The sequence below is a fragment of the Thunnus maccoyii genome, chromosome 1 (assembly GCF_910596095.1).
Source record: "Thunnus maccoyii chromosome 1, fThuMac1.1, whole genome shotgun sequence".
Taxonomy (NCBI): domain Eukaryota; kingdom Metazoa; phylum Chordata; class Actinopteri; order Scombriformes; family Scombridae; genus Thunnus; species Thunnus maccoyii.
In genome coordinates this window covers 26,105,648-26,125,753 of record NC_056533.1, presented here as the reverse complement: position 1 = coordinate 26,125,753, position 20,106 = coordinate 26,105,648, and the positions used below count along the sequence as shown (strand labels likewise).

Here is a 20,106-nt window from a genome sequence, read left to right as displayed (position 1 = left end):
CGTCATATAGACAAAAAAAGTCCTTCTCCAGTTTGTATCGATCAGCCCCAAAGAATATGAAAAAAAAGATTGTCTGTTTTTCATATTTGGGGCAGAGAATTTATTTTCCATTTGTTTTCGATGAATAATAGTCGTCACCAGTAGAAATTTGACATTCTGGCTTTCAATGTCTCAAGTTACTGGAAGATGGAACAGAAAATGAAAGGTTATCTTTAGATGCTTTCACTATTACAGCAGGGAATATATAGCTTTGGCATAATTAAGAAATAGATCTCCACCAAATTCGTCAACTAGAACCTTTTTTTTTTGTCTGTTTCATTTTGAAGCAAGAAAATGGCACGTCTGCTGTTTAAAAAAGTGCAGTGACTATGCAGGGAGAATGTGGCAAGGTCCTGGTAAGTATTCGACAGCAGCATTAAAGCAGCCTCTGCGTTCCTTCTGGGGTTTTGCATACCCTCGTGAATTGATGAAAGTGTCAGCTGACTACCCACAACACATGCACTTTGCAGCTTGCACAACACAGGGTGTGTGTGTGTGTGTGTGTGTGTGTGTGGACGGACACTCACATGCTCTCCCCTCCCACACAGCAATTGATTTTTTACATGCCAGGAATGTCGTATTTATGCTTTATGCATGTCTTATAAATATATTCACCACATCCTGATTCCTACTTTACCAGACAACTACTATATAGAGAATTATATTCAAATTTTACATGAATTTAAGAGGGAAATTATCTTTTATTACATTTAAAATACTCTTTAATTATCATGTGTCAGTCATGAGAGTTCCCTGAAAACCACAATAAGTCATTTTCACAGTGTTAGTGTTCTTGGAAGTGCACTATTTCGGTCATTAGATGTCTCCTGACACCGTATTGGTATCACCTCACCATTATGAGTTATGTAAGTCTGTAGTATTTATTCATTTGACATGTTCTCATGCACGGGGAGGATAACTCTGAATAGTCTCATATTTCGCTGTGCATAGATATTAGTTATTTAGTTATTATGGAGACAGCTGATCTGAGAGCGGAGGAAGCGGAGAGGAGGAGGAGGAGAGGGGGGGGGGCTCACGTGACTAAGTAGCTCTAAATGCTACCAGTTCACATGACGAGACATGTCAGTCCGTGTGGTTATGACCGACATCTAACCGCGTACACTGCTGCTCGTTTTCGGGGTTTTTTTTTAAACTAACATTAAAATACGCCTCTCTTCTATCAGCAGACAAGAGGAGGAATAACGTCAGGAAGCCGCCGGTAAAAAAAAAAAAAAGTGACGCTTCAGTTTTAGCTCGTTAAGTCAAGTGCGCCGAGTTGACCCACCTGCGCCCGCAGCAGCAGCAGCAGCGACCGAGCAGCTTCCCTCCGGGCTTTTTATTTTTTGTTGTTGTTGTTTTTTACTGGGACTAAAATACTCAAGTACAAGCTGTGCTGTGATCTCTCTCGAAGGATGAAACTCTCTCACGCTTACGGCGCGCTTATCATCGCCTGGTTTGCGGTTTTAGGTGAGTGTTTTTTTGCGGTACTCGTCGCTGTCCTGACGACTGTTGTTGGACGTCACGACACCGACCGTTAGTTAACGTTTAGTCGATGCTAATCATGTTAACAAAGATTACGGTGTTATTATTATTGATAGGTAGCCAGTGTAGGTCAAGCTGAATCGATAAGTCGATCGGCGTTAAAATTAGTAGGCAAACTTTGTTGATAACCGATTAATCGTTCATGTAATTTTATGAGCGGAAGTGCTTCTCCTTGTTTCACATTAGTGGTTAAATTGAATTATTGTTCAGAAAAAAATATTTGAATACAACACCTTATTATAATGGACATTTCATATTTTATAGACCAGTCGATCAACCAAGAAACTATTCAACAGCTTAATCAATAATGAGAATAATCATTAGCCTAGTTGGTTGCAGCTCTAGTGTAGCTATAAAGTCATATGTGTGTAATTGGGTGTTTGTCTGCATATTTATTAGACATCAAGCTGTTATTTAGGTGAAGTGAACCACTAAAAAATATATTAATTCACTGTTTGACTGAATATATGAACAACAGACCTTTTGGTGTAGGTTAATAATCAGTGGGAGAGTAAGATATCAGTGCAGTTGGACCTTTGGCAATTCAAAGATTCACATGGACCTGTTTTTTTTTTTTTCTCTCTTTTTTTTTGTACATCCAAAGGTCAGCTGTCAAAACAGATCAGAGTTGCCTGAGAAGTCCCTGGACTTTATTCTGTTCTATTGTAGTTTAATGCCTGGGTTTTGTTAATGTTGATAGGCAGCAGATCAGCCTCATTGTTGTGTCGTTTGGAGAGCTTCATGTGACTGCTATGAGTTGCTTTGTGTTGCACACAGCGCAGTATGGGCCTTCTGTCAGTGTTAGTTTATGACCCGCTTGATCGCTCTGAACACACACAGACACCTGGCTGCTGACACAGGAAAACAGGCCAATACAGTCGTAGCTCGCCTGAAATGTCAAGGGAGTAGTTGCAGTATGGTATTTTACCTCTCGATCACTGTGTTGCTCTTGTAGTTTTGTTTATTCTAAAATATGAAATTGGATTCTCTGTTATAAGTTGGCGCAACAACTACAGTCGGTTTTGGTTTTATTTTTCTCTCTGCATCTGGCCACTTCCGCTGAAGGCCTGAGTGACCTTAGAGTTTAACCCCCACTTCCGGCATTTCCTCATAACACTGTCCCATGTCTCTGACACATGGGACAGCAGCAGATACCTGTCCGCTTTGGTATTCGCTCGGCACATACTGTCTACAGTTGCTATCTGTAGCTTGATACTTTGTACACACTGCCGCTTTTTTACCTCATGATCTGATTGCAATGTTGTGTAAACCGTCTCCTGTGTGTTTACAGGGTGAACAGAGAGGTGACAGCAGGGTCAAGTTTCAGCAAGGCAGCAGGAGAGGGAGTGTGTGATTGAAGAGTGAGAGTGCAGGACTGAAGTACAGATTATATTCGCAGAGAAAGCTGAAGATGATGGGGAGGGGGGGAAATGAGAGGGAAGTGCGAAGACGAAGAGAGAGGGACGAGGTTCAGTCCGTTTGCTATTTAATAACTGGTGGGCAGCTCACACCACCCACAAGCCAAATGCTAAGTAAATGTGTATTTTAGCCACGCATCATCATTTGCACCACCTTTTTATAGTCATTTTTAGCAGTAAAATATTGGTAGTGGCCATGGAGGTTTGTAGACAGAGTTGGTTTTTTTGCTCTGATCAGGAGGTTGTATGTAAAGAAAGAAAAACACAATCTGGTAACATGCTGTACAGTAAATAGGAATCAGTGTCTGTGCTGTTGGGAAGTCACGCAAAGAGGAAGGGGTCATGGTCATTCTGTCCAAAATTGCCTCATTTTCTTTGTAGTCTTTCTGGGAAGTCTCAAGCAAGTGGTGAAACTTTCAGTATTGCGTTACTGAAAGGTTTTTAAGGATATGAGCTGTAAGGTTGATAAGTACATGCGTCCTGAATAGCGTCTGCTGTCCCCCAAACAGTATGTTCGAGAATTACAGCCACTATCTCACACACACAGACACACAACAGTGAGTCGGCAGTTTCCTGGATGTACCGGTATTAATAGCCTACAATGCAAGTTTGCAAGTTGCCAGGTTGGATGAGTCGCTACTTGGTAATTCTGTCCACACTCAGTAAGGATGGCAGCTAACAGATATGATTCCTCATTCAGGGGTTTAATTACACCTGTCAGAGGTCCGGAGCAGTTTTGAGTAATTAGCTCGATAATACTGTGTGCAAAGGACTCATGAGGGTTTGTGGACTTGGTTTCTCATGTCTGGCTCTCTGCAGACCTCTGGTGGTAGCTTTGGTAACCGCTTTATGGTGTATGTAGGGCATGGCATCATGTAACACTGGTAACTCTGTAACCTTTATCTAATCAGGCAAGTCAAATAAAAAGCAGAGGATCCAGATACCGAATACTTATTCAAAGTACAGGTGTGCATTCACTGCAAAGTTATGACTCAAAATAAATGTTTAAGTGTAATTACCATGTAATATATTTGTCCAAAATACTACAGGTGAAACACAGCTGAAAATCAGTGTTTTTCCAGTACATTTTCAGTTTGAGTTTCTATTACAATCCAGTGCAAAGTGATGAACGTAAATAATCTTACATGTGGTTTTGATTTTATGCATTTTAACTTTCTTGAAATGTTTTTTCATATTACTGTCATTTCATAATGTCCTCCCCCACAGGTTGCATTCAAGCCGTCACTCTCGAGGTGAAGGAAGGAAACTCCACCTGCATCAAGGCTGAGCTTTCTGCATCGTTCTCCATCAACTACAATACCTCCAACAGCACGGTATTTACAGTGACTTCCATCTCTGAAAGCATGTAACATTGATACATTTTAAAGGGGACATGGGCTTTTTGTGTTTTTCATTTCTTTTTATATCATTATGATATTGGATGTCAGTGTTAAACATAGTCAAAGTTGCAAAACTTGAGGTATATAAAATGCTCGCTGCAAGGCAAAAGTCCAGGCTTCAGGCTGGGTCAGGGTCTGAACACTTTGTATACAAAGTTACTTCTACTTCCCCCTCGTCATGACCTCAGATTGTTTAGGTATGTCCACAAATGACCGTCCGTTCCGTAGCTTTTGTTGCTAAGGTTGTTCCATGTGTTGTTCCCATTGTCTACTTGCACATTGCAGATTGGATTTTGTCACAAACATCTACAGACGTATTTGAGAAGTTTCCGTTTTAAGTGAAAAACGAGAAAAAGAAGTGAAATCCCATGACTACTTTTTGTTTACGTTGCCTCCTGAGCCGAGGGCGGCATTAAAGAGACAGGAGCTAAAATGGCCTGTGTCATATAGAGGCTGAACTGAGGGGCTGCATAAAGAGCCAGTATAAGATAAATTAGGGTTTTTATTAACTGTAAACAATGCAAACTTATTCCTGTTGAGTCCCAGAATATAAATATAGACCTGGAAAATGTGCATATGTCACCTTTAACAAACCCCCTAGTTTATCATCATTCATGAGTTTCATCAGTTTATTGTCTTGTGTTGTATCTCAAGGTGAACGTACCACTTGTCTTTCCTCAGAGAACAGCACAGGTCCCTCTGCCCGACTCCGCAGCAGTCGACACACGCAGCAGCTCGTGCGGCACTGACGGCAGCTTACCATGGCTGGTGGCGGTGTTCGGATCCGGCCACGCGCTGGGGCTGAGCTTTTCAACCAATGGAAGTCTGTACAGTGTTGCAAACCTGACACTGCAGTACAACCTCAGCGACTCCTCCGTCTTCCCCGAGGCCAACAGCTCTGGTGAGAACAGACACCAACAAACAAACAAACTGTCCAGCACAGCGCAGATTCAGTTTGTTGTCAAATGGGTTTAAAAGAGTATTATTCTTTTTTCAAAAACAACCACTAAAAAGGAAGACATAGAAGCAAATTCCACAGACACTGTGGGCTTCAAAATAATTTGTTGCATGTTTGTTTATTTCCTAGATGTGGTCACTGTGGTGTTAGCTTCAGTTGGGATCTGGGCGCCGATCAACACCACCTACCGTTGTGTGAGCCCCGCCACTTTCAGAGTTGGCGATGCAACTGTCACATTCTCTGATATGAGACTGGAGGCGTACATGCCAGAAAATGATCTGAGTCCAACAGGTACAACACTTATTGTGTGTGTGTGTGTGTGTGTCTAAGCTGCTCTTTCCGTTTGCCTCTATTTTTCATCATTTTTCTTGTCACAGAAAGCGTATGTATGGCAGATAAGGGCAGTACTGCAGCTCCACCTACTACTGCCAGTACTACAACAACTGCAGCTCCAGCACCAACACCACCAGGGACACCTGAACGGGGCAACTACTCTATAAGCAACGGCAACGGCACAGTTTGTCTCCTGGCCCAAATGGGACTGCAGCTCAACGTCTCCTATTTCTCTGTATCACAGAATAAGGTATTATAGAGCTTTACAAGCAAGGAGCTTATAGAAAAATAATCAATAAATCTCTGAATTAAAATAAATGAACTCAATATAAACCTTTTTTTTACTTTTCCAGACTATTCAAGAAATAATAAATCTCACTCCCAATCTGACAAGTTCATCGGGATCATGTGAAGCCAGCAGTGCTACCTTAGTTTTGACACAGGAACAAGCCACAAGGCTCAGCTTCACCTTCACTCTGGTAAAATCATCCCTCTTCTTTTAAGAGTTTAGCCACTCAAACAGTTTGTGTGTGTGTGTGTGTGTGTGGATACAAGTTTTAATCCAACCCCTCTCCTCCCATCCGTAGAACTCCACGACCAACAAGTACCACCTGAGTGGGATGAATCTGCGCGCTAATTGGTCGGATATGACTGGTACGTCACATGTCACAAGCATACATGCTTTTCTTCTTGGCTCTGATTTACTTTAATTCAAACAGATACTAATCCGTCTCTCTCTCTCCAGCTCCCTTCTCAGTCGGTAACACCAGTCTGGACTACCTGCGGAGTACACTGGGCCGCTCCTACATGTGCAACGCAGAGCAAACTCTGGTTGTGGCGCAGACCTTCTCACTCAACACATTCAGACTGCAGGTCCAACCCTTTGGAGTCACTACCAACCAGTTTGCCACAGGTACAAATGCTTTCTTTTTTTTATCATCTCTGCTGTGACCCACTTTATCCCAGAATGTCTATATCTTTGTCCTCAGACCTACATTTTGTTAGTCATGATGTATGTATGTAGCATGATGGGAGAAGGTAGCAGCCTACAGCCTGGGTAAATAACTTTAGCCTGATAATGAGACTGAATTACCACGTTGCAGTAGTGGTTAGCACGATCAGTTAACTTAACATTTTGCACGCTAAAATGCTTTAGTTAGATGAATAAATCAATACCACTCTTATGTCTGTGAAAACATAAAAAATAGTTACAGCTTTTACATTTGTTTGCGTATGGATTAACCCACATTAAACACGTTTGAGCTTTAAAGGTGTTGCTAGGCATATTTTTTACTTTAGAGACAACCATGCTAACTGTTTCCCCCTGCTTCCAGCCTTTGTGCTAAACTAAGCTAAGCATCTCCTGATTTTTGCTCCAAAGTTAATGTACCCACACTAAGAATGGTATCAACCATTTTCATGGCTCTAGTTAACTACTGAAAGTCGTCAGCCATGAAACATTATGGTTGCAATGAGTTTCACTGTATGGAATTTATTTATACATTAATGTATGAGAAGGCCGCAGCACATACATCATGTCTCTCAAATCAAAATCTTGATATATAACTTTAAATTCTGGTGTTTTCTATCTCCAGCGGAGGAGTGTCAGATGGACCAAGACCAGATGCTCATCCCCATCATTGTGGGAGCAGCTCTTGCCGGCCTGGTGCTGATTGTCCTCATCGCATACCTAATAGGCAGGAAGAGGAGCCACGCTGGATACCAGACCATCTGAATGGACCCCTCGTTTATCCCTGAACCCGACAGACTGAATGGTGGAGAGACGAACCTGCGCGTGCGAATGATAAAGCGATAGACTGTGAACACGAGTATGAGTGAATGGAAACAAATGTTATTGTGGTGGGTGCATGTTTTTTTTGCATATCCTATGTGACCTCTGGATATTTTAAATTTCCTTTCACTTTCTCTGTGGATGATGAAGAGAAAGCCAAACCTAAACCCAAGCTGAATTTAAAGATGGCGCACATCTTGGTGAAGCCTGAGAGGACTGAGTCTTCACTTAATCCAGGATGAAGGCAGTTTGAAGTTGCGGTGGCAAGTTCACCATCAACTGTTTGGCTACACACCGCCCTGTGCTGTTATTGTTTCATTATCTAATAGGAATTGGTTGAATTTGCTTGAACTGCTGTTTGTTGTTTTTAGCTGTGTAATTATTTATAAGGAATCATTTAATATCCCATGCAGATTAAGAGGCAGAGGGGCAATCAGATGAAGTGCAGGACAAGTTTTTTTTTTTAAAAAAAAAGCTCCAGTGCTGTTGGTGAAAGGTTTGACAATTAATGATGTCTCTGTTCAAACATTTCAAGTAAGTTGAATTGTTACTCTCGCCCCCTACGCATGCTCACGTGTACTTTTTTTTTTTTTTAACTCCAGGAGCATGAGTTAATCCCAGCAACTCGAAAAGGGAAAGCACTGAATGTCTGTCATTTCCCCTCATTCCTCTTCAGTGGAGACTGACAGATGCCTTCAGTGCACTGAAGCAGTTTAATTCAACTAATTAAACTTATAACTATGATGATACAAACTTGTGGATTGCTGCTTTGTGTAATCCGTGTGTAGTGGTCCGGCCGTACACGGAAGGCAACTCTGCATTCACAAAAATGTATTTGACAGGAAAAGTGAACACAGGTTAATTTTCTATTCTTGGTTTCCCCCAGCCTCTCCCACAGGAAATGTTAATATGAACTGTAGTGATTTGATCTTTTTTATAGAAGATGGTTTGATCTCGTTTTCTATTATGCATCTTACTGAAAGATAATAAAAACATCAAAAGTCTAGTGTTGATTTCTGTGAATATCTCATGCAACAGTACCTTTTGATACATGTTTCATCCTGTTCTTTATCAGATAAACATTGGTGTTTACTCCGAGCTGTTCAACTGGGTGTACATTACACAGGATACTCGGCTAGGATCAATGCCAAGGTTATTTTGGACCACCGATACAAAATCTGATATCAGTGCCAAAACACTTTTAAAGGGCCCCGAAAAGCAGACGCAGAACAAACTGGACACACCATTGTTTGAAAAAGAGAGCGGCCATGTTTGGATGGCTTCACCATAGTGCACTTGAATTAAAAGGTTGAGGTCAGGAACTATGAATCAGACATTGAAATGTTTGAAGAAATCAAAGTTGTCTGTTATGAAATCAATATAATTCACATTCAGATAGCACATATAGTGCCAGCATTGCATTTTGTCATTTGTCAGTCAACTTTCAATTTAACCAAAAGAACAATTAGTTAACAACGTTTGCTATATTCATCACTAAGACGACAATGTGAAATACAGTAGGCAGGTTCCTCTTGGCTGTGCTTACAGTGTGCAACACATCTTTTATCCAACCTGGCGTTTGCTGCCAAGCCTTTTCTCTTCAGTGTATCTGGGATAAAGTGCATAATTCCACATTTTAACAAAAGAGGAGAATATCAATTTAAGACAAACTACATGTCAGTTTCAACTGGAATCGTTAGGTTAGCACATTGCTAAGAATATTCTCATGAGATCATATATTTACATTTAAGTTGTGTTATTGTCTCAAAATATGTTTAAGACAAGAATTACATGTAGTAGTCGCTGTGACGCTAAGTCACTTACAAAAAGGTGCAAACAAGCTGTTTGGTGCTCATCCCAGTGGAATGTGTATTGAGTTTCAAGCAACAAGTAGTCAGTTTGGGTCAGGACTCTTCTGCGATGATGCGAGATCGACATGTCGCCCGTAGCTTAGTCAGGGTTGAAATGGAAAGACTTCCTGGTTCAGTGAAGATTTTCTAGGAAAGGCAAGAAACACTGAGATTATTGGATTAAAGAAAGCAAATTAAAAGGGATGTTCTGTTTTGATCTTTCCTCCACTGATTTGCCACTCCTGATAACTATCAGTAATGGGATGCCTCTATTTATTTACCTGCATGAAAGTGTGGCATTCATCCACAAATGGTCCGTGGGTGATCTGTTTGAAGGTTTGGCAGACGTCTGGCAGCGACTGGGCCTGTTGAATCAGAGCCTGGTTGTGGTGGATCAGCGTCAGAGCGACACGGAACAGGATTTTAGAGCCCTCGTAGAACAGGCAATCCCAAATTCGCAGAACGGTCTGCAGAGAAGCAAGCAACAACAAGTCAGTTCCACCGGTGAACACGTACACACTGATGTCATGAAGTTCAAGCTGCGGTCTGAACAAGCTTTACACAAATTATAAGCTTTAACACTACAAATGAATTAGTAGCGCTTATGAACTGCAAAGCTAACTGAAATGTGAAACACTCGTTCTGTAGTCGCTGCTTCTACAGTATGGCAAATAGTGTGCTTTGACAGAGCTTTTATTGTTTGAGAGATTAGAAGCACATTTTAACAACCAAATCTAAGTTCAGAATAACTTTGCTGTCTCGTATATTTGTTCTGTAGAGTCCTGAAGAAAGCCAAAGACCAGAACTCATCTCTGACTTGCTGCCACACAGTCTGTTGTCAAGCTTTCCTTAAGTTTTCCTATAGAGCTCTGCATGGACCTGCCTACATTAGAGATCTACTGCAGCTCTATGTCACCAGCAGGTCTGTAAGGTCTTCTGATCAGGGTTTGCTGGTTGTTCCAAGAACTAGGCTTAAAACTAAAGCAGACTGTGCTTTTGAGGTTGTGGCTCCTAAACTTTGGAACTCTCTCCCATTGGATTTAAGATCTGCAGAAACCTTTAAAAAGCAGCTCAAGACCCATTTGTTCAGACTTGCCTTTGTGTTATTTTTCTATTTATTCTGTTTTTTCTTGTGTTTTATGTCTGTATGTATGTTTATGCTTTATTTCTTCTGTGAAGCACTTTGTGACGTCTCTTCAAAAGTAAGTTACTCACTTACTTTTGAATAAAGACATTTCCAAGCAGGATATAAATTACTACAAATAAATTGAAGTGACATCTTGAGACCATTAAGGCTACAATAAAGACTTCCCGTGATGAAACACACACACATACCTCTACTGGCAGGACGTCTATGTAGAGACAGATGAACCATCGGGACACCACCAGGGTCCACATGACATTCTGATCCATCATGGTCTGCCACACTGAGGGGGCTTTAACCTTCACCAGCTCCCCCAACACCTCCTGGTCTGTCTTCAGCCCCAACATGGCTGGAGTGTAGTAGTCTGTGACCAGACAAACACAATAGTGATAAAAAACAATTTTCTGTCATACAACAGCTAGAAAAACATCAACATCACACCTGTCATAGCTGTGCTCCCAGGTTTTTCCTAAATGAAACCTGTAAAATATATACAAAACTATACTGGAAAAAAATCATATTGACATTTCCTTGTTTGAGAGAGTGCAAGTTAAGCCACAAACAGATAAAGACCATGTGACCTGGCTTATTCTTATCCCAGAGTAAAGGGACAACCAGGACACCTACACACGCACAGATCAGAGTGGTGGCAAGCAAGTGTATGCATACACACACCTGGTAAAATTCTGCCCAGTAGTGCATCCATCAGCCAGAAGGATTTCTCTTCATCTTTTGTGATGATAAGCAGGTACCCAGCTATGAAGTTCATCCCCTGAAGACAAAAGGGAGACTAAGTTTAGACACAGATCTTGCAAGGTTTCATTAGTGGCTGTGGAGCTCTTCAAAAAAAAAAAGCATCTAGATGAGAGACAAGTAGATGTGAAATAAGGAGACAAAGAACAAAACAAGACATTGTTCCACTTATACTGAAACAGGCTACTTGGTTAGAGATTGATGGGTTCTGGTTATACAGCATAAGAGATTTATACAGTCCTGCTGCCTGTTTGAATTGCAAAATAAGCTGCATATGCCCTGATGAATGAAATTTGCCTTTCAAATGCTAATAATTAACATAGAGCTATACTGTGTTGACTATGAAAAAGACACAAAGCCTTATTTTAGACAAAAAAGCGTTGACTAAGATCAGGAGTACTTACTGAGTCATTGGTAAGTTCTGATAATACTGCAATACTGCAAAATCAATTATTAAAAGGCACTTTTTCATGCATTATTATATGATTATGTATATACTTCTGTTACTTTAATTTGAATGATAAAACGTGGTTTACATATTTATATCAATTTTGCTTAATTTTGCCCCATAATCCACAATAATAATGGACTTCTATCATATAACACTAAAAACAATAATGAAACACACTGTATCATAATGCAATGCAATACCCAACATTGTCACACCGTTCTTTGACATCCTAGTAAAATCCACCTCATTAAGTTAAATTATTACATTCACTAAAAAACTAATTATCCATGTTTATAAGAATGATGTTATGGAAAGTCCATTTCAGCTGGATCTTAAGTAGTCAAGCAGTACCTGACAGTAACCCACAGCTGGATTGTGGTGACCATAAGCCAGCAGCACATTGTACAGAGCTTTCTGCAGACACGGGTTGGATGTCTTGCGGAACTGGACGTTATCTGGAAATGTTCTGTTCAAGTCTGAAAGACACACACACACACAAAAAAAAGCCCCCCACACTCATCACCTGGGAAAGGATTGGGAACTCGGGTATACCATGTACCCACTCTCCAAAGCTCCTTGCTTTCAGTTGAAAAGAAGCAAGTGGTGTGAGTCCATGTGTGTCAGACAAAATGTGGCTTTGCATATACCCTCCAAAAGCGAGAGGTGACATTTACAGGGGCTGCGATTCAGCATGTTGAATCCGTCAGTCAGAGAGAGAGAACTCTCTGACTGGGTATTCAGACGACGTTTCTCTTTATTTTATTGCCTCTGAATTTTCTTGTTTCACAAGCAAAACACCACATGAAGGCAATGCCTGTGCAAACTTTACAGTGCCAGCTGCAACTCTTTAATCAGGAATATTCTGATTTTGTACTCCAAGCATACTATCTGACACTTTCACAGTGGCACCAACATGGTTGACTAATTTGTTTTGTATGTTCATGATAGTCTTTGAATAACTGTTATTTCCTCAGCTGTTACTTTGCTGTGTTCAAGAGCAACATATATAACAGAAGATGTGAGGAGATGCGTCAGTGCATCTCTGTTGGTGCTAGTTCTTTGAGGTCAGCTTGATCTATCAGGGCTCTAAAGGAGGAGTGAGCATACTGTATGGATGAATGACAAACTTTACAGTCTGACCTGTACAGATGGTCTCCACCAGTTTGGGGTCATGCTGGGCTCCAAGCAGGGACTGGTAGTAGCCTGGGTTCTTCTCTAGCTGGTCTTGAGCCCCACTGGCTGCCATCCAGATCAGGGCCCGGTGCTCATTGGGGACTCCCTTACGTACATAACGCTTTACTGAATTTGAGGGAAAACATTCAAATTTAGTACCCACTTTTACTGCACGCAAGTGACTGCTGTGAGGGTCTCTGTGAGGGAACTTGTGTGTTTCACACTCACGTTTCACATTCTTCTGCACTTTGCTTTTGCCCTTCAGTAGTTTGGACCACTTGATGGCTCGTCGGGTGAGCACAACAAGATACTGAGACATCAGCTCCTCATATGACTCATAGTCAAAGTCCTCTGAGCGCTCAAACCCATATGGATCCACACTGGGCCAAAAAGCACAAGGTTAGAAATTATTAACAACTTTAATGAAATACATCAAAGGATTGTTTACAGTCAGTATATCTAAATCCTCCTCAGAATTACAAGGATTCACATTAAATCATTGTAAACTTCATACAAATAAAAACAAATTACTCTGGATAAAATCAGGCGAACCTGTCCAAGAGCACAATATGTGTATTTATGGTACATGTATGTTTATACTGTACTGTGTTTATGTGCTTTTACTAATGTACTAAGATGTTATTTATTGTATATGAGGCAAGACTGAATACAACTTTACATTTCTGGTTGAACATAACTTCTCATTTATAATGAATTTAAAATCTATGTGTTTTATATTTTACTTGATGCCAAAAACTTCAAAACTGTATTAGTCCAGTATCACATAACTGGACTGTTTGTAGCATTTAGGCCTCGTCCTCCCCACTTAATTACACCTTGTTCAGGCATAACTTAATTGAATGAAGCCATTACAGCACAAAATAAATTAATAGTTCTATTTTATTAGTGTAATGTTTCATGTATAGCCATTTACCTACAACTACTATCTGGTGGCAGGTGTGGGTGGCTCAACCCAATGCCTTAAAGATGCTTAGGTAACACGATAATCTTCCTGCAGCTTAACCCTTTCACGAGTGAAGACATCCCTGAAGAAGAAATGCACCTTCAGCCCAGCAATATGGTTGGGTGCCAGATTTGTTTTGAACATGCTCAATCCCAGCAGACTTTACAAATGAACTTTACTATATATTAAACACAGCCCGGTATTTAACTGGTGTAGCTGTGCAAACACTTGCTGAAAATAGAGGTATCATTATGTAAACGTAATGGTCTTCATAGGAGAATGGCCTTGTTGCCAAAACAAAAGCAAGACAACACACTGATTACATGTATGTCGGTGTGGAGATTGTGAATGCGGTATCTGATTTTCAGGTGTTGGGTTGTGTTATCGCTGTTTGTTTGAACTTCGAAACAACCTTCCTTGAACATATAATGCAGAGTTAAGCATGAATGCCAAACAGCAAAAAAAACCTCAAAGATGCATTTTGTTGAAACTGTTTGAGTGCAGTAAGGATTCAACTTTGTGATTATTTTTTGGTGGCGGTAGTTTGTGGTGCTGTTGAATTGTTTTGCACTTTACTCAGAGGTGTGTCTAATATTTTTGTCCACCCTCATTAACATACAGTAAATAAGTTGGACGAACCATTACACTGAGCCTCCAAATTGACCATAAATTAGAATCAGTTTCTCTCAAACACACAGAAACTGAACATTGTATCCTTCATGAAAGTAGGATTTATTGCAAGCCTGTTATATTAAACTGCATTAGTTGTAGCTCAGTGTACATATTGATATAAATCAACTGTTTGCTTTTTATATTTACAGGCACACTGTCTTTGCACATTTTGATATAAAATATAAAATACATAAAAATTTTTGATGTGGACTATCATGTGATATGACTAAAAATGTGTAAAACTTCTAGTGGACCTAGACTGCAATTAACAGGCCTATTAATGATTGCAAAACAATATTAACGTCCAACTGATACATTAAGTAACTTATATTTCTCTATATATCTGATTAATTACCTGAATCGATTTCAATACATCCAGACACCTCTGGAATGCAGATAGTTTCTACAAATATCACCTTACAGTTTAACTATTGTGGATGTATATTAACATTCTAAATTTCTTAGGAGTTATCGCGATTTGTTGAAAAACACACCGCATAACCGCGATATTAGTATTTATGGTTAACTGTTAGGTCGAGTAACGGTTATAAGTAACGTTATCTAACGTTACTTCTTCCATTTGTCCACTTGTTTAAGTGATAAACGAATAAATCTACTTCTGAACTTACTTAGCAAGTAAATTACCCAACTACCATTGAACTCCCAAAATCGATAAAATATGTTTTAAATACCATTTTACAATGTTTAGCAGGTTGAGCTAACCGTTAAGCTAACTTTAAAGCCCAACTTTTACGTTAGATATCGTTACCTGTCCACTCTGTCTTTAGCTCTGCCGCCGACGGAGCGGCTCCTGTTGGTCGCCTTGTTCTTCTCCATGGCCGCTTGAGTGTCAGTGAAATCCTGAAAATCCGTGCAAGAGTCTCACCATGTATCCGCCGTGTTGTTTTCCCCCCAGAGACCAAAAGCTATGTTCAAGTTTCTTTCGATAAACACGAATCTCGGAAGTCACGGTTTTAAGTTGAGGTAGCGTCTGGGTTAACGTTCACTTTTCACTTTCTCCATGTTTGCGAACGGGAGAAACGGGACAAGGCGCTGCTTTTGCCCGGGATTATCGCTTCATAGCTTTTCTTGAATATGGAAAGCAGTGGAGAGACACTCCTTCGCCCTCTCTTCAAACCAATGACGTGTTTTAATTTGGCTGTTCGTATATTTTATGGATCCGCCGATGTTCCAGCTGTATGGAGAGGGCAGTTTGCCTTGAGTTTTATCGCCATCCACATGCACCTGCTGCTGCTGGTCCCTCTTGCCTCGGAGCACAATAACACACTGACCTGCAGCTCTAGTAACAACATACACACATAACGATCGGTTTGATGCTACCCGGTGTAGTCCAAATACACATCAATCGTGTGTTTCTTATCCAGAGAAGTCCATGGAAGATATCGGACTCGTGACGTTTGCCCCGGGACACACACACGTCAATCAGACCTAATGCTGCTTTCAAGTGATTCCCGTAAGATCCCCATTTCAGAGCTCTCATGGGATGAATAATTGCGATGGCGTATTCACAAAAAAAGTCTTTGCAATAAAAGCAATATTTTGGTGGCCGTACAACGAGAAGGAGAAGCATTTAGTGGTTGCGGTAATTTAAATAATTCAACAGATGCTGGGCATATAAAAGTTGAGTATGGTAAGGTAAAACCTAAAAATACTTATATTACTACTCCACTATCACCTGTTTTCAGTATGTAATAATACGTCACACACACCTTTATATATCTATGCATCAAATATTAAAACATAGGAATCACTGTTTTGCATTTAGCAAACGTTGCCCCCTTTAACATGAGGAGAAACAAGCATTTCAGAATGTTTTGTAAAACCTTTTTCGTAAAATACAGCACATTAAAATCAACTGTTGACACCGCCTGCAATATAAACCTCATATCGGCAACTCCCTGATAATAAAATCGTACTTTTTTCACCTCTTTTTTTAAGGTGCTCTATCTGTACCCCGCGGTATGGTAGTATTTCCGATGGGACATGAAGGCAGCACAAATGGTAGGTAACCACGCCCTCTCCAGTATACTCTGTAGCCACGTCACACAGGTAAATGCAGCCATCTAGCACAGGTAAAGGCAGCTACCTGTTAATCTCACAGCAATGGTCCAGTAAAATACCCTTGGATTGAAATGCTGCATTTCTAAATGGGTTATTTCATTACAGTCATTAAAAATCCTTGGAAGTTTTTTTTTTTAAAGCACTTTACTTCATTAGTTTGCCTCAGCTCTCTCTGTCCCCAGCATGAGCACAGTTTTATAACCCGAGGGAAATATATCATTGGTGTTAATATTGCAGCAGTTTAAAATGAATGATTAATAATTTACTACGATTTCTTTCTGCCCTTGAATTGAATGCACAAGTGGGAGTGGAAAACCTTGTTTTTACTGGAAAAGGTATCAAAATGACGCAAACTGTGCATCAAGTCACCAGATTTGAATCTGATTATGTACTAATGAGAGTATCTGGAGCAGGGCCTCGGGCACAGTGTCCCAACATTATGAGCAAAAAACTGTACTTGTGACAAACTGATGTACGTTAAACCTGTTAAAATTGAGTTCCAGACAGTTTATTTGTGGCTCAAGGTCATCCTTGCACACTAAATGTTGCTTTTTTGTTTCTTATTTTTCCAGTGTTAAAAGGAGGGATGATAATGTGGAAATATAACTGTGATAACAGTTTAACTAGTAATCAAGATAGGAAATGTAAAGGGTATTCGAAAACTAATTGAAACAGTTTGATGAGACACTTTTTAGAGATGCTGTATTTTTGTTTATTTCAGTTATGGGAGCAATTGAAAGTCATGCTTAGCTCAACCTAAATGTAATTACTTAAAATTAAATTTAAAGAGTTCCTGCTCTACATCCACACATAGACACTCAATAAGAACACCATACTCCTCATTACCAATGCCTGTCAGGATTAGCCTTAGGATGGGTGGATGATGGATCACGTTGGCCTTGATCTCTTATCCTCTTGTGAAAATACCAGAGTAAGTCCAAATGCAAACCCATGTTTCAGTAGTAGTGTAATCCCTGTCCTTTGATCCTGCTGGTGGGCGGGGTTGGATCTGTGAATGGGAGGAACTTCCAAACACAGACATGTTTGGCACTACTGTGTGCAACCATTCATCTGTTCTGGGCAAGCGTCCTTTTTAGAAACACTCAAATACTGTGGAAGAGTGTGGTAGGCAGTGTTCACTTTTCCATAGGCAGACAAGGGCATCTTAAAATCTATACTCAAAAACGCCAATGAATGCGTCCAGTGTGATAACATGCCTTCACTCATATGGTTGATTGAAGATAAAGAACAAAAGAGTTTTGCTTCCTGGTAAATACTGTAGCTTTGTTAACCTCTATGACCATTTAATCAGACATTTCCTCACAAAGTCATGTACAGCAGTGAGTATGTATCAAAATAGTGTTAACAATTGTACATATACAGTTAAGCACAATCCATATTTTCCAAATCTACTAAAATTACCATATTACACTGTGATAATACTGAATAAATCAGCCAGCATTAAATAGTCTGCTGTTATACTTTTGAGAAGTTTTTCAAGTGAACCAGCTATACTGATTAAAATATAACAGTGTGTTCTGTCTTGGGAAAGAAAAGGGAGTTTTGCATGTATCACTGAAATAATACAGCTTAAAGTTAAACTTGCGCAATGCACACCTAGAACACACACACTTTCAAATGAAATGGTGTCAAGTTTAAACTAGTCTTTCATTGCTGAGTCTTCATATCATATTATGCAGTGTGAATAGTTGGGCACTGCTTTTCTATGCTCCACTTTAGGCAGTTGTGTTACCAGAGTTGATAAAGTAAGGAACTATTAACTCTTTCAAGTAGAAAAGATGTCAATCCATTCTGATGAATGCATATATACATACCGATTTGTGCACAGAAAACTGAAACCAGGTTGGCAGTACTGTTTGCAATAATTCAACCTTGATAAGCTGTCGGTCAGGCAGTGTAACTACTGTAGGTCATTTGGAGGTTATCAACGCCAGGTGTTGACTTAACTATCTATATATTGTAGAGCCCTTTTATGAACCCATAAGCAAATACAATTAAAACATTTAATGCAAGAATCTTTTAATCAACAATAATAAATATACACTGAATAAATGTTATCAAATGTTTTGTTGTGCTATGTTTCACTGAATGTACAATATCAACTTGTAGATGATCGCATGTGCTCATTTCTCCAGTGTTTGACATTTAATAATAAACACCACTGTTATTTGTTGCTTCCACTGTGTGTTTGCTGCTGTATGACACACTGTAGTGTGCCAAAGGTATTGCATAGTTTATCTACCAGGGAGCACTGACAAGTTAATTTTCTAACTGTAAAATGTTTGGCTCAATACATAGCTTAGTCATAAATCTTTCATAGCCAAATTTAATGGATTCTTATCTAAACTTTTGTTTGTTTATGGCATGAGTATGTGTGGCCGATGTATTGTTGGTGGATTTTTTTAAAACTTGCAAACAGCAACACACCTTTACTTTCTCACCAATCTAGAAAGTAAAGGTGTCAGTAAAACGTATGATTTTGGGTTTATATGTTTGTTTGACTGAAGGATCTCCATAGTTTATTGTTGTGTACTTTGGTCTCTGTTTTTTGTTTTCTGTCTGTAGTTGAATCTGATTAGGTAATGCAACAGCAGGGGTCATTTTGTCTTCAAACGTTGGTGTAGTGGCAGTGACGTCAGAAAGTCTAAAACCTTGTGGCACACTAGTATCTCTGATGACAGTTGTTAATGTTTCTTCTTTCCCCTCTCCATTCTGCTCCTGTCTTTGCTGCAGTTTACCCTCTGCATCTTCATTTTCTGTTGTACAAACAGTTTGTACCTTGATGTCAAGAGGAGTCATAGTTTCTGGGTGCAGTGTCGATTGAGGGGAGGAATAATTCTGATCAGCACCTTGTCGAGAATGAAACTTATAAAGACGTGGGATGACATACTGGGGCAACTTTCTTTGAATAGTCACAGCTCTGGGTGGATCTGGGGGTTCAACTGCTCCGTTCTCCATAGGCTTGTGGTTGTTCTCATTTTTAGAAGATCCCTCAACTTTGGGTTTTACATTAACTGTTGTAGAAGGTCCCACTGTGTTTGACTCTGTGTAAGAGTGTTGTGGTTTCTGTACCTTGGGTATGTTTTCCAAGTTTGGGCTTTCTGAAATCTCAGGTTTGGGTCCCTTAAAATATTGTTTAGGAGAGGAATCTGCACATGTGGACCACACTGCACAGCATGGCAGGATGGTTGCCACATGCCAGTTCACTGGAGCCTCTACCTGCAGAGAAGTCTTGTAAGGTGATGGGAGTGACCACTCTGTGACACAAGTTAAACCGAGCATCTCTAGATGTCCATATTTTAACTTGTCTGCGATACACTTTAATGGACAATTACCTTCAACCTCTTGATCTGAAGGTTGGTCCCCCTTTTGCTGCATTTGCTCTGCTTTCAAATTGTTTTTTTCCTCCAGGTTTGAGTTTCCTCTTTGCTTTTGTATTTGTTCTTGCTCATCTGTTTGTTTTTCTTTCAACTGCTGTCTAACACATTTACTTTTCATCTTCCCATGTTGCTTT

At 40.0% G+C, this 20,106-nt stretch overlaps 2 protein-coding genes across 4 annotated transcripts; one reads left to right on the top strand and one right to left on the bottom strand.

Annotated features, from left to right (window-relative positions):
• The first annotated feature begins 1,084 nt into the window (after positions 1 to 1,084).
• lamp1a (lysosomal associated membrane protein 1a) lies at positions 1,085 to 8,486 on the top strand. Its single transcript, XM_042419974.1, has 9 exons — positions 1,085 to 1,506; positions 4,227 to 4,333; positions 5,081 to 5,300; positions 5,487 to 5,648; positions 5,735 to 5,940; positions 6,044 to 6,169; positions 6,278 to 6,344; positions 6,436 to 6,603; positions 7,286 to 8,486. The coding sequence occupies exons 1-9, from the start codon at positions 1,452 to 1,454 to the stop codon at positions 7,423 to 7,425; spliced, it is 1,251 nt and encodes a 416-aa protein (XP_042275908.1). The 5' UTR covers positions 1,085 to 1,451; the 3' UTR covers positions 7,426 to 8,486.
• Positions 7,950 to 15,951, bottom strand: grtp1a (growth hormone regulated TBC protein 1a). 3 transcript variants are annotated; one of them, XR_006097618.1, is made up of 9 exons: positions 15,259 to 15,951; positions 13,082 to 13,233; positions 12,821 to 12,979; positions 12,032 to 12,156; positions 11,152 to 11,248; positions 10,668 to 10,840; positions 9,614 to 9,799; positions 9,307 to 9,479; positions 7,950 to 9,091 (listed from the first exon to the last, which is right to left on the bottom strand). XR_006097618.1 is itself a non-coding variant. In XM_042419988.1 (8 exons), exons 1-8 carry the CDS (start codon positions 15,324 to 15,326, stop codon positions 9,387 to 9,389), a joined length of 1,053 nt encoding a protein of 350 aa, XP_042275922.1. In that variant the 5' UTR covers positions 15,327 to 15,951; the 3' UTR covers positions 7,950 to 9,386. The 3 variants fall into 3 exon arrangements, 2 of the variants coding, with proteins under 2 accessions (XP_042275922.1, XP_042275923.1); XM_042419988.1 differs by having other exon boundaries at positions 7,950 to 9,479; XM_042419989.1 differs by lacking the exon at positions 15,259 to 15,951 and adding an exon at positions 13,788 to 13,883 and having other exon boundaries at positions 7,950 to 9,479.
• Positions 15,952 to 20,106: the final 4,155 nt, after the last annotated feature.

What these genes read in the sequence shown, in the direction of transcription:
- lamp1a (XM_042419974.1), top strand. Translation starts at nt 1,452, where the DNA reads ATGAAACTCTCTCACGCTTACGGCGCGCTTATCATCGCCTGGTTTGCG. An exon ending in CCCCGAGGCCAACAGCTCTG is followed by an intron (nt 5,301 to 5,486) that starts GTGAGAACAGAC and finishes TTTATTTCCTAG; the next exon opens with ATGTGGTCACTGTGGTGTTA. An exon ending in TAATTGGTCGGATATGACTG is followed by an intron (nt 6,345 to 6,435) that starts GTACGTCACATG and finishes CTCTCTCTCCAG; the next exon opens with CTCCCTTCTCAGTCGGTAAC.
- grtp1a (XM_042419988.1), bottom strand. Translation starts at nt 15,326, where the DNA reads ATGGAGAAGAACAAGGCGACCAACAGGAGCCGCTCCGTCGGCGGCAGA. An exon ending in TAGACGTCCTGCCAGTAGAG is followed by an intron (nt 9,800 to 10,667) that starts GTATGTGTGTGT and finishes GCTTCTCTGCAG; the next exon opens with ACCGTTCTGCGAATTTGGGA. An exon ending in AATGCCACACTTTCATGCAG is followed by an intron (nt 9,480 to 9,613) that starts GTAAATAAATAG and finishes TGCCTTTCCTAG; the next exon opens with AAAATCTTCACTGAACCAGG.